The sequence below is a fragment of the Eucyclogobius newberryi genome, unplaced genomic scaffold, assembly GCF_026437365.1.
Source record: "Eucyclogobius newberryi isolate DKJ021-1_F unplaced genomic scaffold, fEucNew1.0.hap1 SCAF_8, whole genome shotgun sequence".
Classification (NCBI taxonomy): domain Eukaryota; kingdom Metazoa; phylum Chordata; class Actinopteri; order Gobiiformes; family Gobiidae; genus Eucyclogobius; species Eucyclogobius newberryi.
The window spans coordinates 5435035-5453270 of record NW_027316500.1 but is presented as its reverse complement, the minus strand read 5'-3'; the positions used below and the strand labels follow the sequence as shown (position 1 = coordinate 5453270).

Here is an 18236-nt window from a genome sequence, read left to right as displayed (position 1 = left end):
TATATATATGCATATATATATATATGCATATATATATATATATATATGCATATATATATATATATATATATATATATATATATATATATATATATATATATATATATATATATATATATATATGCATATATGCATATATATATATATATGCATATATATATATATATGCATATATATATATATATATATATATGCATATATATATATATATATATATATGCATATATATATATATATATATGCATACATATATATATATATGCATATATATGCATATATATATATATGCATATATATATATATATATATATATATATGCATATATATATATATATATATATATATATGCATATATATATATATATATATATATGCATATATATATATATATATATATATGCATATATATATATATATATATATATATGCATATATATATATATATATATATATATATATATATATATATATGCATATATATATATATATATATATATATATATATATATATATATATATATATATATATATATATATATATATATATATATATATATATATATATATATATATATATATATATATATATATATATATATATATATATATATATATATATATATATATATATATATATATATATATATATATATATATATATATATATATATATATATATATCTGTCTGTCTGTATATGTACCATGGACCCGGTATTGGGATATTGTTTCGTGAGGCTCTTGTTGGCAATACTCAGCCCAGGTGTATAGGACAACTGTCAAGCCAGTGTTCCTGAAGACTTGAAACTCACAAAGAAGCTAAAGATTGAGGTTAGCAAAAACAAAAAAAGCAAGAGATGTTAAATTAGAGCTGCAACAATCCAGGTTTTTCAGTTCCAATATTGATATCGATGCTTGGGCTTTGATCATCTGCCTATACGCAATATCAACAATACCTGGTTAGGTTTAAAACTACTTCAACATGTAATCACAACTTACTAAAAGATGTATGCATGTATAATAATATGCTAATAATTGTATTTTTTACATCTATTATAATAACTTTACAACAGAACATTTAAAATAAACTCGGAGACTAAATTCTGTTTAAAAATGACATATACATTTTATCGATACTGACACTGGTATTGGTATCGGGGCGTCCCAACACGGAGCTGGTAAACGGCAGTAAAAGTTTTGCACAGAGAAACTCCAAAGTGGCTAATGTAATCTATCCTAGCACAGATCTGACACAAAACGGTTAATGTAACGCAATGTTTTTTTATCAAATGTTGGCACTTAAATAGCCCTTAAACAAAATAGACTTGTTTAGCCCCGTTTTATTGATGTGTCCTTCCAGTCAGTCCGTCCTCTCGCGCTCCCAAACCTTTACGCTGCTGTAGTGTGCGCATTGTTTGGCCGGAGCAGTAAAAACTCTTGGTTACAGATTAGTGTGTCGGGGATGAGAGCGCAGTTTCTCAGTAAGAGGGGATTAGCGGGAGGCCTATTTTCGGGTTAAAACGCTGAGAAACCATGACAACAGAGACATCCCCTGACCACAGCTGTATTTCCTGTGCCGAGCGGACGGGATGCTTTGGGAGCGTGGATTACCTAATTTTCTGTTACAAATAAAGAGACAGAAACATACACAGGAAACCCATAAAAACAAAGAGCTTTACCTAGCTAAATTCTTTGCTAATGGTAGGAGGAGATAAAGGACACGTCACCTTGACCCACAATAATGTATTCCCTAAACAAATGGACTCAGAAACATCTCATTTAAGGAGAGAAAGGTTATCAATTCAACTGAGTGAGATCACAAAGTCGGTGATAAATGTGAGCGTTTGTCTGGTTTTCTACTACGGTTTACTTGATTTTCTTTTTTTAGAACTAAATATTAAGCAGAGTTGAAGACCTTTATATTTGTTTTTAAACAGAAGCAGCTCTTTCACATTTTAGATGTGATTTGAGCTCTTACAGAAAATAAATTACTCATTAACCCTCACACAATATTGCCATTCTCTCAAAAGTGTTGGTAATTTGCATAACCTCTATAAAGTATTATAAATGAAAAATATTTGAAATCTAGGCGCTTTTATGTTTAATGCAGTGCTATTTTATTTTTAATTAATTAATTAGTTAATTTTATTGTATTTCTGTTTCTGTAATTTGTGATTTTAATGATTTTTTCCTGTTGTGTGAAGCACTTTGAATTGCCTTGTGTATGAAATGTGCTCTACAATTAAACTTGCCTTGCCTGTGCACAAATACAGACTCGTGTCATCTACTTTCTCCTGCCCTCTCCCCCTATTGGTCGCCTCCATCATGCTCTGAGTGAGTGACAGGTGGATTTGACCAATAGCTGTTACAGGTGTGACCTCTCAGAAGAAACAGCTGAGATATAACGCTGTTCAACGTGTTCAACTATTGTTATGAACTCTTTAAATTTAACCAATCTCTTAAGACTGATGTTATTTCACCATTTATTTAGCTAAATCACCAATGCATTGTTGTGTTGTATGAACCTTGCTCGGGATTTGAAGGTTTACCCAGTAACATACTGTAACAAGAATAAAGTGTGAAAACCTCATCCAGGCGTTATTCATAGATTGCACTGACCAATCACATGTTCTCAACCTCTCAAGAACTGTCAACACAGAGACACTTGTGCTTTCAAATTAGACCTGCTGGGTTATATAACTACAGTTTTATCGCTGTAGAAATCATTATGGCACTACAATAAATCATGTTCGCTTTGATGGTAAAGCAGAACATTTAATTGTGAGAAGTTATGAGTGATGAATGATGATGAATAAAAAACAAAAGCAGACCAAAACAAGCCCTTGGTCATGTCTCTAAAAGGGAAGGCGATGTCGTATGTGCTGTATACAGAGAAGTAAAACAGCCTCTTCATAAGTGAAAAGGCAGATTAAACTGTCCCGTCACTCCCAAAACTCCAGGTAACATAGCAAAAGAAAATAGAATTCTATCGACTTGACAAAAGGTTTAAGAGTGAAGACATTTTGCCACTCATCAAAGTAGTTTCTGTCCAGTTAACGGAATAAAATGTACTTTTATCATTCTAATAATATAATTAGTTGACCAACCAAGACATCAGACCGATTAAACGACTAAACAATTTAAAGGACTACAAAACAACGTCTAAATCGCTAATCATCGATTTTTAGTTCCACAAACAAGAAAATGGTAGTAGCCTATTTGGTTAATGAGCATTTACTGTGCTATTCAAATTGACTATGCCAACAAGTTGCTTATATTTGCTTGTTTGTACAGGCGTGACACTGGATAGTGATTTAAAAATGTGATGCCCAGATTAGCAAATTCAAATTCATCAGCTAAAGCTAAACCTGCTCTTCCACTGCATCACGTTGAGATTTGAATCACGCGTTTATCACTAACCGCCCAGAGCACTGCACTTCATGTTGGTCTCAAACAAACGTCTCTCGCACGACTACAACTTGTACAGAATGTGGCCGCTCGCCTTTCGACTGGTACAAAAAACTGGTTTATATCACACCTGTTTAATGTCTCTGCCCTGGCTTCCTGTGTCTTATCGAATTGATTTTGAAAATCCTTTTATTTGTTGGAGATCGTTCCTTGTTATTGGTCCCAAAAACAAGGAGGAAACTTAGAGGATGTTGCTGGCTCCAAAACTGTGGAATGTGCTGCCTTTAGACAAGCCCAGTCACTTTCTGCATTTAAGTCAGATCTTAAAACTCATATTACTTCCTTAGCATTCATTGAAATAAGATAAGATAAGATATTCCTTTATTGTCCCACATGGGGAAATTTCATTGATGCAACGCCGGTAGATACAGAGGTAGATACAGAAGAACAGATCACTTATAGGAAGTCTGAAAAACACTCTCAGTAGAAGATCTCCTATAAACAAAAACTCCCATAGATAAAACCTCCCATTAACAAACAAGGGATGGAGGGGAAAAATAATAAAGATAAAAATAAATAAATACATAAATACCATTGCATGTGATCACAACAGTAATTGCACATGAATCACGACAGTAATTGCACATATGACAGAATTGCACATGGTTAAGTCAGTATTGCGAGTGTTCAGGACTAACAGTGTTTGTTATAAAGTCTGACAGCAGCAGGAAGGAAAGACCTACGAAACCTTTCCTTCACACAGCGAGGGTGGATCAGTCTCTCACTGAAGCTGCTCTGATGATGAAATAATGACTTTTAATAGTGTACAATGGATTTTTATGGCTTATCTATTTTTTCATTGCTGTGTTTTTATTACTGTTGTGTACCGCACTCTGGTCCACTCTGTTGTTTTTAAAGTGCAATGGGAAAGAAGTTGGATTGGATATTGTATTGAAATAATAATGCATATTTACAACAAAATATAATAATGAACGAATAGCAAAACAGCACAATAGCTAAATAAAAGCCTGTTACAATAACACAATTTTAATTGCGACAGATTGCTACAGAAAATATCAACAATAGATTGAAGATAGATCAAAGATAGATCAAAGATAGCTCAAAGATAGCTCAAAGATAGCTCAAAGATAGCTCAAAGATAGCTCAAAGATAGATCAAAGATAGATCAAAGATAGATCAAAGATAGATCAAAGATATATCAAAGATATATCAAAGATAGATTGATTATTTTACTACAGAATAATATAAATAAATGCGATGTTCTTTCTCTCATTTATTGAACGGTAAGTCAATGTAGTAATCATCGTGACAGGCCAAGCTAAATAGCAACATATCAAAATAGCTAAATGTAAGGCTATGTAGACTAACGTATGTCAATGTCTATGTCAACTTTATTTCTATAGCACATTTACAACAACACCAGCTGCCCAAAGTGCTTCACATGCACAATTCATGGTAAAAACACGGATTACTACAAATGCAATTACAAATGTAAAGCAGTGCGCTTAACTCTAACTGCAAATGCAAATAACTTATCAAAATGAAATCACACATTGCATTAGTTTACATGTTGTGATGAGTTAAACTTGTTATGTGCATCTTTCAGACTCATATACAGTGCAGTGACTCAGACAGGTCCTTCTTTTTCCAAAAAGCTGCCTATCATACATTTGGTTGGAATCCCACGTGTCCAGATGGAGCGCCAACAGCCGGTCTCCTCTGACACGGTAAAACACACAAGAGACGCATTTTGGACGGGCTAAAATTATAAATGGGCTCAGAACAAATGTGAATCCAAAACAAGAGAAAAACGCAGCAGTTGTGAGCAGAGTGTACAGGTTAAAGAAATCACCTCGGAGCAGAAGACGAGGTCAGATTTGTTTTTTTGATGGATCTGAAATTCGGTGACCTTTGCATGCATGTAGAAAGCCTGACTCACTGAATTAATAATGGTGCTCTGCGTATGGCAGCGTCTCAAAATAGCCATTTCAGCTTTTTACACTGTGGCTTTCACAAACCAGGGAAATGGAAACCAGGATACAGGAGAGAAAGTTCATGGGCAGCTCATTTATGGGAATAGGAAGAGATTTTCAACATGTACAAACAACAACAATGGGCATTAGGGCTGGGACAGGAGCTCGTGAGAGGAAATTGTCATAAGATTGTGGACACAAGTAGAAAATGATCTGGTGAGATTTTTTTAGAAAAAAAAAAAAGGGTTTAACGGTGGTAAAGTTGAATATTTTGAGATTTTGTTCCAAAAAGCAGTGCAGCAGTACAATATTGAATTAAAAATACAATTTAAAAATATGAGGCTATAATTGTGAACTTTTATTTACAAATTATAATTTTTTTCAAAATCTGGTCTTGTCTTGTTCTTGTTTGCACAATCTCATGTCCAAGTTAACCTTTAAGTAATTTACATAAACATCAGAGCAAAGCTTTTTCACTTAGAGATTTACATGGATTTATTCAGTTGAATTATTATTTTTTTACTTCAGATTGTTTCTTCAAAATAATAGCTCCCTCAAAAAGTTACTTGGCCAAATCTCTATTGCATGCTCACTAGATCTGTCACCTTACTGAGGTTTAAAAAATTTTTTTAGACAATGTGTAATTTCTACCTCATCAGATAAATGATGAATATGAATAACTCCATAACTCAAGAGTGTGCATTTCAGTTGGAGCCGATTCCCCGGGAGTATAGCAGCACAGGACGCTTTCTATAAGTCAATAACACAATCGATCCACACCAGAGACAACTGCAGCAGTAGACGAGCAGCTCCTGAGCTGCAATGCAGATGACACACACATATAGCATTACCCCGATCTATAGACACTCAAACGTACACGCATCGGCATGTTGGCTCATTAGACACACCACACTTTGAACATCAAGCCAAATTCAACATGGAATTAAAACATAACCGTCAATTAACTGGAAAGTAATGTAGGCCTTGGCCAGATGACCTCTACTAAGTCCACTCTGTTTCCTGTATCTGGAGGCTACTGAATAATTAAACACTGGTCTGTGATAGGCCGGTTGGATCACATGATGTATCAGTGCTGCTGCGTCTTGCCTGATGTGTAACACGGACAAACTAACTCCACATATGCAACTGCCGGGCCAATGATAAAAGATTAGTGAATTTAGGAGTAGACAGAGAACGTGTACTCCATGAAGTAAGTGGTATTACTTTAAAAAATGTGGTCACGCTTTGTAAAGGTCTGACAACATAACGGAAGTGTGATCAAGGCTGTGCAATTAATTGAGATTTAATTGTCATTGATCAGCTTGAGCCATTTTGGTTCTACTTCTAATGAAAAATAAGTTTTGACTCCAATGGAAATCTGGATAAACTGCTCAAATATCAGAACAGTCCCAATATTTACTGTCAGCTGTGGTGCTGGCATCTATAGAACAAACAACAACAACAACATATTACATCATACAAAAGAACTACCACATTTTAAAAAGTAAATATGACTTTGTTGCAACAGGTTATGCATTAAATGCTAGTCAATTGTTAGCATTGGTGATTAGCATACAGGTCAAACATAATGGACTAAAAGAAATCTTCTAAAAACAGAATGTGTCTGAAACTTTCCCTGTGTATGCTAATATCACTGCACAAAATATTTATGTTCAATTTATAATTATGTGAATTATGTTCCGTTTGTAATTGTAATGATGCATTTTTTGAGCTTTTAGTGCTTCCATTGATAATGGTCTGTCAGTTATCAGTCTGAGTAAAGCCATAGAAATGCTGTTCATAAGTCCAGCCTGATGGCGATGCCAGCTTCAGTAAATGTTCCATTAACCACTTTATGCCACCGATTCAAACTACTTCCTGAAGAATATTTCATTCATGAGACAGATATAAAAATACAAACAATAAAACTCACATAAAAAACATAAAACGTTCCCCATTAGTGAAGGTACTTATGTTAAGAAAGATTGAGTCCAAATATGTTTTTTCACATCATATTTATTGAATGAGAAGTTCATGGCGTATAGTTATCCTAACCGGCCTATTTTTACAGACCAATCCTCCCAGGCTTTGACTCACATGTGCATGTCGAATCAGATGTGTTACAGCCTACAGCCTAAATACAATCTTATTAATGAATACTGAAATAAACTCTCAAACTCAATACAAAATAGTGTTTGTATCTTAAAAAGTGAGAATGCGGGTAATTATTTATTTTCTACTTTCAAAATGAATATAGCTGTAAATCAATCAGTGCTTTTCTTTCAGGCTTCTCATGCTGTCTTGAGGAGTACGTACCTTTAAGATCACACAAAATATTACTCAGGTAGTGAGTTGTAATGTTACTGTTGTTTTATATATGTGTAGATGTAATTAGGCACACAAACTATGGTATTTGCAAAGAATATACTACAAAGTTACATGATATCTTAAGGTAATGTGTCAGAAACATGCACAAAAAGGTGCTAACCCTGATTTTTTTATGTATTTAAAAACATAAAAAACAGAACTGCCAAACCCAACTACAACTCCCATATTGACAGCGCACTTCCTGGTCTCTTGGACAACAAAACGCTCAATAGTTATATACACTCAATTGTCTCATTTTGACCCCAAGAGCTGCTTTTTTTAAAAATGGTGCTCCACTACATGGAAAAAATGGGTACAGGCTCTTTAAATTGCAAATTCAAACCAATTTATGGCAATAGCCGCTGATAAATGTAACTGAATTTAATGTAATGCCTGAAACTAGATCATTATAAAAACTTCTCACTCGTGGCTGAAGGACGCCAAAAATCATATCAACTTCAAAGTCAATTACGGCGCACGATTTGGTGAGTAAGAAAACAGCAGACGGCGTATTGTGTTCAGAACGATAGCGCTTCACAGGAACCAGGAGTCTAGCCCCGACTAATCTGGCCCTTCGGTTTTACATTACTGCAACACCATTAGGCTCATTTGATTAGGGCGGCCTGGGACTCCGCTGTGAGAAATCAGACATTTTAGGAAGGATAATTGTTGTTATTGATGCTAGAGGATTACTTAACTCCTAAATGACTTGGGTTTGTTATGGGCAAGATTAAAAGTGCAGCAAGGACAATTGATCTGGGAGCTACAGCGAATAGTGATCAAAAGTGAATTACAGTAGTAATGTGAGTTCTAAATAACCTCAAGGTCATTTTAAGATAATTTTCATATGTATGCGTGGTTATATTTTGTGCAAATGTAGATTTAGGTAAATTTAAAGCCGGGCTCCCGGATTTTGGATCTTGAGCACAGCACTAGATGCAGACAGCACGCAGCAGTCTGGTTTTGTCACATAGTGCTGCTTTTAAATCTATTGAGGTAAAATATATTTACAAGATAGAAGTTTGATCACCCAGTGCTGCTCGGTGGTCGAGAGGTTAAGACACAGCACACAAACGCCAGGCTCCAAGTGCAGCTGGCCACAGTGTCGTGAGTTTGATTTCCCACTCTGACAATTTACTGCATGTCCTTCCCTCTCTCATCCCCTAGTTCACTCTGTACTTTCCTGTCAATAAAGCCTACGGGCAAAAAAATCTTTAAAAAATAAATTTGATCACCCCACTTATGAATGATGTACTTTTAGGTAGAATACTTGTTATGTTTGTCGACCCACCTGCTTCTCTCAATGAAGAGGCTTTACTTCTTCTACAGGTTTAAATTAAACTTCTTGGAATTGCATTTACATGTCAAATGAAAAATTTAATTCTGGCTGTTCCGTTCTCATCTAAGTAGTATCTGACAGAGCTGGTGAGTCACTGTCTTATATCTGTCTGAAGGGAGGAGATAACTCCACTGAAACTAACACAAACTAGTTGTTTACAGTAAGGAGTATCGGGTTTTAGTTCTATTGTACAAGTCAAATGTGTGAGGGACGACACAGACATAATTACATGCATTTTGTTGCAAAAACATACTTGTTTTTATATGGAAGAGAGATACCGTAAGTTTAATGTCAAATTCAAGCTAAAGCATCTCCAGAGTCAAGCAAGTGGGCTGAGGTAGCGGACCCTCCACCAGGAAGGAATAGATACTAAAGGCAAACAGGAAGAAGAGCATCTTCCAGTCCAAAATAGGCAAAATGTCCAAGTGTTGTTTTGAACTGAAGTAGCTACACACCGCTCACATTTACAGGGTTATATCCTAAAAAAACTGTCAGAATTTTCAACCAAGCTAATGTATGCTAAGCTAATTTGGCGTGTTTTGTCTCAATCAAGTCTAAACAATACAGGTTTGTTATTCTCTTCATTTGAAAGGTCTTCTAAAAAATAAAAATAAATTATATTATATACGAGATGAGCAAAAACCAAGATGTTCTGAGCACTTACACCTTGAATGCAGAATCACTCCAACATTTATGAATCCCTACTTCAATAACAACTCAGACTAAACCAATAATGGGGGAACACCAGGTTTAAAGGGGCTGTACATGATTCTTTAAATCATGTAATAAAGTAAATTCTGTTTTACCCCAGTATGTGAAAATGAGACTGCATCTAATTGTTTGCTGTCTGCATTAGATTATAGCTTTATTGTGATGTTTAACTCTGCTCTGGCTTTAGAGAGATGTGAAACTAATTGCAGTAAAAGAATAATAATTCTAATAACAGTACAAATCAGGTTTAACACCTAAAAATCACTTAGCAAAATATGTCACCTTTCACATAATGTTTTGCTAACTTTGTTATGCACAAAAACTGCAGAAACACAGTCCTTTACCTTATGTACTGAAACGACTGCACCCCACGGTTTCCCAAAGATGTGTAATACATGTACCAGTTAGCATCCCCTGTTGTTTCCCATGACACTAGACATAATGCTAGCACATGCTAACACCACAGCTTCCATAATCATCCATGTAGCTCGTGTGCGCCGCATACGTGTGCACTTAATCATCGGATAGAGCTGGATTTGGGCTCAGTAATCAGGAAACGGTCCACGGGCCTTCAGCCTAATTGGTCATGACTGCTAGTTCAGGGCTAAGTGACAAACAGGCGGGCGGCGAGCGGCGGTATTTTTAGACCCGAGCCTGGCCTAACACAGAGGGGACGGTGACAGGTGGAGAGGGGAGCAGAGATTAAGCAAGGCTCTGCTGACTTCATCTGAATCACATTATAGAAAAGGCAGAAGACATGGTTCAAAGAGCAGCAACTAGATTAGGCGACGGACAGAGCGAGGCAACAGGGGTATTATAAAAGGAGAGGCGGTTTACCTTCTGTAGACTGGTGGGGTTTAGCTGGGTTTTGTCTATGATCTTCACTGCGACCTGGAATGATAGAAACAGACGGATGAGCTGCGTAGCAAAAAACACACAGTACACAAATATAGATGTACAAAAGTTGAAGTTTAATTATCAGACAAACGTGAATCACAAAAGTGGAGAGACATCTACTTATACCCAACATCACTTTTTTATTATCGTTGCATTTTGTACTTTAAGCAATATACTCGATATTCAAGTCAAACCTTCAAAACAACATTCATGATATTGTCTGAATTTCAATATATCTATACCACGTTTATACCGAATTGCACTTTGCCGATCTTGCCTGGGGGACAAGGACCAGTTGAAATGTGGCTCTATTAATCACAGCTCTCTCCTTTCAGTCTTGCTTGTTCAAATTTCTCAATATGTTCTTATTTGAGGTGTGACTGACTACAATTTCAGGAAAGTGTCTCTTAAATGGCTTATTATATTACCATTCTTGCAGTTAGATTTGGTATTTGTCAAAACTTGTTACACTAGAGAAATCAAGCTGGAGGCAAGAATTGCTCCTACATCCAAAGCCAATCTATTTGATACTAATGGACTCTTGAGTAAAAACTTCTTATTTGCGCCTGTGCCAGAACGGTGGATGTACTACTACGTCTGCAGACTGGTGATGGTCTGTTCTGTCCATCCTCCAAAGTGCACAACGCCAAACACGCATCAGCAACTTCCTCCCCGATCCATACTGCAGACTCACCAGATAGCCTTTTAAATTATACATCAAGCGACTGACACAAGCAGAACATAACGCAATTACACCCAAATGAGAGGAATAGACTTGTTTGCTGCCGTAAAGTGGGCTATTTGGTAAAAGTTATGCAGATGTGAGGATGGTTAAAAATGAATAGGGCTGGAGTTTAGCAGCCGGGTTTGCGGTTAGACCACAGCAATTACAGTGTGTTGTGTCAGTCAGAAGCACTTTGCAGCAAGGCCTTTTACAGATCACATCCTGCCCTGGGTTTTTACGGTTTACACGTTGGGCTAGATTGCTTCATTGATTGGCCTAATGCAGCTTTATGGAAGGTTCAGATATAACAATAGCAACAACAATTGATTGGATACATAATGAATGAAATTTCAAGTTAAATTGAAGTTTAAATAGGCATAATATGGAAAATAAATTGACATATTCTAGGATTTTAGGCTATTGGAGTCTTATTTGTAGCTACTGTAATATTTTTTTGTATTATTAGGACCTGTAGTTTATAGACGTCTGAAAATACGTTCTGAAAATGCCGATGATTGTTGTTGTGTTAGCTTCCGTGTAATCTCAAACGTTATCATACGTCGCAATATTGATCACAGTTTAAAAGATGGAAAAGTGGCTAGCAAGAAGGTTGCAGGTTCGACTCCCGGACCAGACCATGGATGTTTCTCAAAGCTTAGGCGCCTTGGTCTGATCTGGGCGTGGTTAGGCGTCCACCTCATCCAAGTGTGTTCCAAGGTTCATGTCCTCAGGAGGCATATGTCTAAAGTGTAACCCCCCCTAAAATATATGTGACCATCACGCCCCCATATACATATATTTTTGTTTATTGGTGTAACTGTGGCGCTGCTTCTCGTTCCCGCTTAACCCTGTTCCATTTGCCTTTGTCTTTTTGGGCTGCGTCAGGACACGCGCCTTGGATTGGAAGGAATTGACTTTGGAGGAACCGACTTTGGAGGAACCGACTTTGGAGGAACCGACTTTGGAGGTAGGGAGAGGTGAGGTACTTGTGCTTTGGGAAACAGCCCAGGTCTCTCTGTGCTGATTTGACTTTTTAAGTAGAAAAACAAAAATGATTGAGGTTAGCACTAAACACAGCTATAAACCTTTCTCCTTCCATTCAAACCACCAACATCTAGACAACATCCATCAGCCTCTTCCTTCGTTGCATCTTCAACTTGTATATAATCGACTTCAATAAGTACTGCAAATTGAACTTTTATATAGTTTCATTCAAAGTAAACCCATTTTCCAACAAAGTAGCACATGTTTCACAGTCGGCGGCGGGCGCTACGATGATGGTGCAGTATCAAGTGGAGCGTAAGTGGATTTAAACTGGCCCTGATGAACTGCTGTTCTATCCCACTGTACGAGTATTACTAGTCTAATCCTAAATTCACAAACGCCACACACAGACAAGTGCAGGAAGAAGCACGGGTTTCAGCGCTACAGGCCTGACAGATATCAGATGAGTTTGTTTGGTTTCACGTTTCAGACTGATACAACGTGGCACAGGAGCATGGGAAACTATTCAAATATTTCAAGGATTGGGGTGTAACAATAGCAAATGTAGTAGATTAGAGTAGTAGTAGAAGGCATATTTTAGTTAAGTTTAAGTACAAATGTGCAATCATGTTGTGGCCTTAATAGTAAAAAATAAAAAAAACTCGACCATTCTTTATCACTAAATGCTTTACGCTGCCATATAATGAGTACAAGCAAGTAACCATAGTTGTAGCTGCAGAATCTGGCAACACAAAGCTTTCATAAATTCAGCTTTGAAAACCAACCCGAAACATGGAAATATGACAAATTTGGGAATGGTTTTCTTGTGAATAAATCAATATTGACATAATTACATTACAATACATATTTTAACTAATATGAATGGGAAAAAAAATGTTTTTAACAGTGGTGGAAGAAGTACTCCAAGTACAGATATACCGTAGATATGACATATTGTTTTTGCCTTCACAAGTTATAAAGCATAACAGCAAATACCTGTCAGATGAGAAAGTACAGATACCTGCTCTAAAATGTAGTGAAGTAAAAGTAAAAAAAATATCCACTATAAAATAGACTTGGAGCAAATGCTGTTTTTTTTTTTTAACCATTCCACTGCAACAAAACAATGGAAATGAATCCCAGAGGTTTGCCATTTACACTTTTGTAAGCATCTATGACAGAATTGCTATTTTACAATGTTGCAGATATTGTTAGCTAATATCAGCCATCCATTCTGCATTGTAAAGGATTAATGACTGCTGTCTACTGCACTGTGAAGGAACAAGGCGGCAGTGGAGTGTCTTGAGTGTCTGAGGGCTCTGGCTGCAGTGAAAGCGTTGTGTTAAAGGGGTACAACACAAGTGCTGACTCACACCCAGCAGCACAGTGAGCAGGGCTTCCCCATCTACAAGTCACAGAGCACAAAGGAAGCAATAGAGTTCTAGCGAGGAAGTACCTACCGAAGTAGTCTTCATAGGATGTATCTTGTGACTAGGTTTTACTGTATCAAAAGCTTTAGTATAATATCTTTAGAACTATTGTATTATCTTTTTTTAATAATTGATAACCAAAATAGTCCAACCAAAAAATTCTCAGGATTTAGAATATTTTATACAATATTATTTCAAATTAGAGGTTTGCAATAAATCGAAAAATGGTTATTTTAGAGAGTTTAAGATTAAAATGAGCTCAAAAACAGACAGAAAAGTATTGTGTAATCTCTCAAACGTGAGTATAAAGTGACATTTCTGTACTTTTGTGGTCCATTGTAAGGCCCATTCACGTTTTGTGCGAAACTTGAACCTCAACCATGACATTTCCAGGCCCATTTTAGCACATTCCTGATGCAGTGTGAAAGAATCTTGTTTTTATTGCACATTTCTATCCTCCTACTGTTCTTAAAATATCCGTTGCAACACTGAAATTTCCCTATTGTGACACAAATAAAGCTTCTCTTATCTTATATTTGCCACATTTATTGCTGAAATGTCTCAAATCCTAACATTTACACAATCTTTTCACTGCATCTTACAAATGTTACATTGATATATTGTAAGACTATCCCTGAATCAGCACTTCCTATAAAGCAGTAACATTTGGTTCTTCTCGCCCTCCGAGTGCAAAAGTCATGTTTGTATGCTTGTTTGTCTCTCTAATGGATTTAAGGGTGAATAATTCAGCTTTGCAGTGACAGAAGGCCAAAGCGCATCACTGTTAATTATTCAGCGCGTTTGTAACACACGGCCCATATGCTCGCTCTCATATGCAGGTCTCGGGCAAAAATGGGTTCAAAAAAGCAACAAAGTGAACATTCATTAACGTTGGGATTAAAACGTCATAACAGCGCCATGTTAGTGGTTGTGACACAAGGGAACCGAGTGGACGCACTGAAAAGTCATACGGCAAAAAAGAAACGTGGAAGATGCATGAAAGGGTAAAGTTGGACTCGGGAATCTGAATCAGAAATCAAAAAATAGTTTATAGCCATTGCTAATGAACAGAATTCAGAAACGTAGGGACTTGCGTTGGTGATACGGTGCAACGTCAAACAATGAACAATGATAAAACCACCTAAAGAAAATGAAAAACAAAAACATTTTTTAATCTGCTATAGGTCGGTGTAATCCCTCATTCGTCCAGGCGTGTTCCATCTACTATCAATCTGCTATAGGATAAAAATAAAGGCTTTCTCTATACACAAAATGTACAGTTGAATTTACAGATGTAGTGCAGAAAGTGAACAGTGCAGTGAGTGATTAAATATTGGTTAAAGTGTTTAAGAAGTGTTCATGAGTCCAACGGCAGAGGCAAAGAAACTGTTCTTGTGGCGGGAGGTTCTAGTCCATCCAGACTAGAACCTCCTGCCTGAGGGGAGTTGCCTCCTGCCTGAGGGGAGTGGCCTCCTGCCTGAGGGGAGTGGCCTCCTGCCTGAGGGGAGTGGCCTCCTGCCTGAGGGGAGTGGCCTCCTGCCTGAGGGGAGTGGCCTCCTGCCTGAGGGGAGTGGCCTCCTGCCTGAGAGGGGAGTGGCCTCCTGCCTGAGAGGGGAGTGGCCTCCTGCCTGAGAGGGGAGTGGCCTCCTGCCTGAGGGGAGTGGCCTCCTGCCTGAGGGGAGTGGCCTCCTGCCTGAGGGGAGTGGCCTCCTGCCTGAGGGGAGTGGCCTCCTGCCTGAGGGAGGTGGCCTCCTGCCTGAGGGGAGTGGCCTCCTGCCTGAGGGGAGTGGCCTCCTGCCTGAGGGGAGTGGCCTCCTGCCTGAGGGGAGTGGCCTCCTGCCTGAGGGGAGTGGCCTCCTGCCTGAGGGAGGTGGCCTCCTGCCTGAGGGGAGTGGCCTCCTGCCTGAGGGAGGTGGCCTCCTGCCTGAGGGGAGTGGCCTCCTGCCTGAGGGGAGTGGCCTCCTGCCTGAGGAGAGTGGCTGAATAGTCCATGTCCAGGGTGAGACCTGTTCATCCAAGAGCATCTGATACAAATCTAATATTGCAAAAGGCATATATGTATTATTACTAAGGTTTAGACGTTATTTTTGTTTCAAACATGATTTTGATAATAAGGAAAAGGATTGAGTTTGATTGAGATATATAAGACTGTAATCCAACACAAACTACTAGTGCTTTCTTCATGGTGCCATGAGGTCTTATACTAGTTCTGATAACGCCCAGGCTCAGACCAGGGCATTATGTGGCCCTCGGCCTCTTTTAATCGCAGTTTTGATGACTAAATTGCTACTCTTTCTAGTTCTTCTATTATTGTCTGATATGGAACAGGTGTCTGTACTGAATGAAACAATAGTAGAAATAGCCTATATTTTACAGAAATGTGCTTATGATGATGAGCATCCGTTACATCAGTAATCGCCTTCCTTGGTCCTTGAGCAAAAATCATTGCTTTCCCATGCTCAAGATCATTCTAAAACTGTTCAAGAGAGATTAAGGAAATACAGTTTTTCTGTTTATTGTCATTTATCATGTATCTAGTTATCGATTAGCATCTTACATTTGGTACTTTTGACAACTTTGTTGACATATTTGGGAGTTAAATTCCAGTTCTAGTCAGTAAAAATATTTTATCATTCAATATTGATCGTGAGCTTTTTTTCTTTATACTACCCAAGAACTTTCTGTCATTTTACTGTACTGCAATAATATTTGAGCTGTAAACTGTTGAATAAATAACTTCTATGACTCATTATAGATGCAAACTAACTATTAAGTGTTACATTCTGCTTGTTATTTTATTTATTCATTAGAGCTCATGTTTTTTTTTTATTGAAATTGTACATTTAGAACATTGAGGATTATTGGGTTATTGTGTCATTGGCATGGTGAATGTGTGCGGTGATAAAGGAGTTTTTCTAAAACGTCTTCACAAATATCCTGTCGTTTTTTCAGACCTAGACCTACAGACTGATGCTTGGGAATGCCACTGGGACATTTAGTAGGCTGTGTTCTTTCCACCTGTTCTTTGGCTGCTCACTTGGCTCGAGTCTTTGCATTCTGATGAGCAAGCAGAGCCACACAAAGCAGAGCCTGACTTTGTGCTGCACAGAGTATACTGGGGAGCACACCCAAGAATAATATACAGGAGCCGAGGACAGGAGCCGAGGACAGGAGCAGAGGATAGGAGCAGAGGACAGGAGCAGAGGACAGGAGCAGAGGACAGGAGCAGAGGACAGGGACAGGGATCAAGCCAGTGCCATGTCCATCTCGAGGGACACGACGTTATAGGGCCAAAAAAGGATAGAAATAGCTGCGAGATCAATCAAAATTTAATTGAGATTGAGTTTCAGTCGTTTCTAATTGTCAATTATCAACTTGGGGCTTTTTACGAGCGACCCTGTCAGTAAAAGCATGTGGTTTAGACTTTAGAGGAAGAAAAAATACTGTTTTTAGGAGACTTATTATGCAAAATCACCTTTAATGAGCTTTTAACCTTCTTACAACAGTGTTTCCTCATCATTAGTTTACTCAAAGTTGTATTTTGATTGATTCCTGTATAGTCCTCCTGCAACTGAGGCTGGAGTTTTCACCTACCCCCCATCCACACCCAAATCCCAGCACTTAGTTATGATTTGTAAGGTTAAAAAATGTCACGTGTCCATATTAAAAAATATAAATATGTATGCTTCATCATCCACAAGCCCTTAAGCTTTCAAGAGCACAGACTTTGTGCCTGATCCTAAAATGTAATTGCCATTAGCATCTTTAAAACCTTCTGCAAGTAGGATAACGTTTATTAGCATAGCCACTCAATAATTATGTAAACTAGCATTAGCCAGCTGCTAATGACCTGAAACAAGGTTGGAGTGAGTTTTGTAAGTCCACTGGTCCCTCCTGACCACAGTAATACATTTCTGGCCACAATCAGGGTCTTGGGGATGTTACAATACAATTCAATGTACTTTACTGTCCCCCCGGGGAAATTTGTTGTGGACTTGTGCTGTAGAATCTTCAGTTAAAAACCACACGACACAAATCATACAATCACAATCACATGCAACAAGGCGATGCTTCACTTCCTAAGCTGGTTTAGGAGCTTTATCGTTACAGAAGAGAAACCCTTTGTTTTGAGACATTTTGTGCAGTGCAACATGCGGCTTTTGTCCTGAAGGTGGCAGTAGCAACGCGGGTGTGACGTCACTTCGGACCCATGAACAGAGTAAGTACCGGTAAGTTAAGTTTGATATGCCATTTTTTACTTCATCATAACAACGCGCCTCACAGCCGGAAAGTCACAGGTTTGATTCTCTTTCTATGTTGCTTCTGAAACCAGCTCACAAGGATGACCAACACATCCCCTGGTCACAAAGGCGATATAGTCATAA

At 37.7% G+C, this 18236-nt stretch overlaps 1 protein-coding gene across 7 annotated transcripts in view; it reads right to left on the bottom strand.

Annotated features, from left to right (window-relative positions):
• The window catches only part of mark1 (MAP/microtubule affinity-regulating kinase 1), a 60660-nt gene that overhangs the window by 34055 nt on the left and 8369 nt on the right, over nucleotides 1–18236 (bottom strand). For all 7 annotated transcript variants that reach the window (XM_072436289.1, XM_072436288.1, XM_072436293.1 and 4 more), the window contains exon 3: nucleotides 10654–10707. In XM_072436289.1, coding sequence (XP_072292390.1) covers nucleotides 10654–10707 — 54 coding nt within the window. The remainder of the gene's footprint in view (nucleotides 1–10653; nucleotides 10708–18236) is intronic.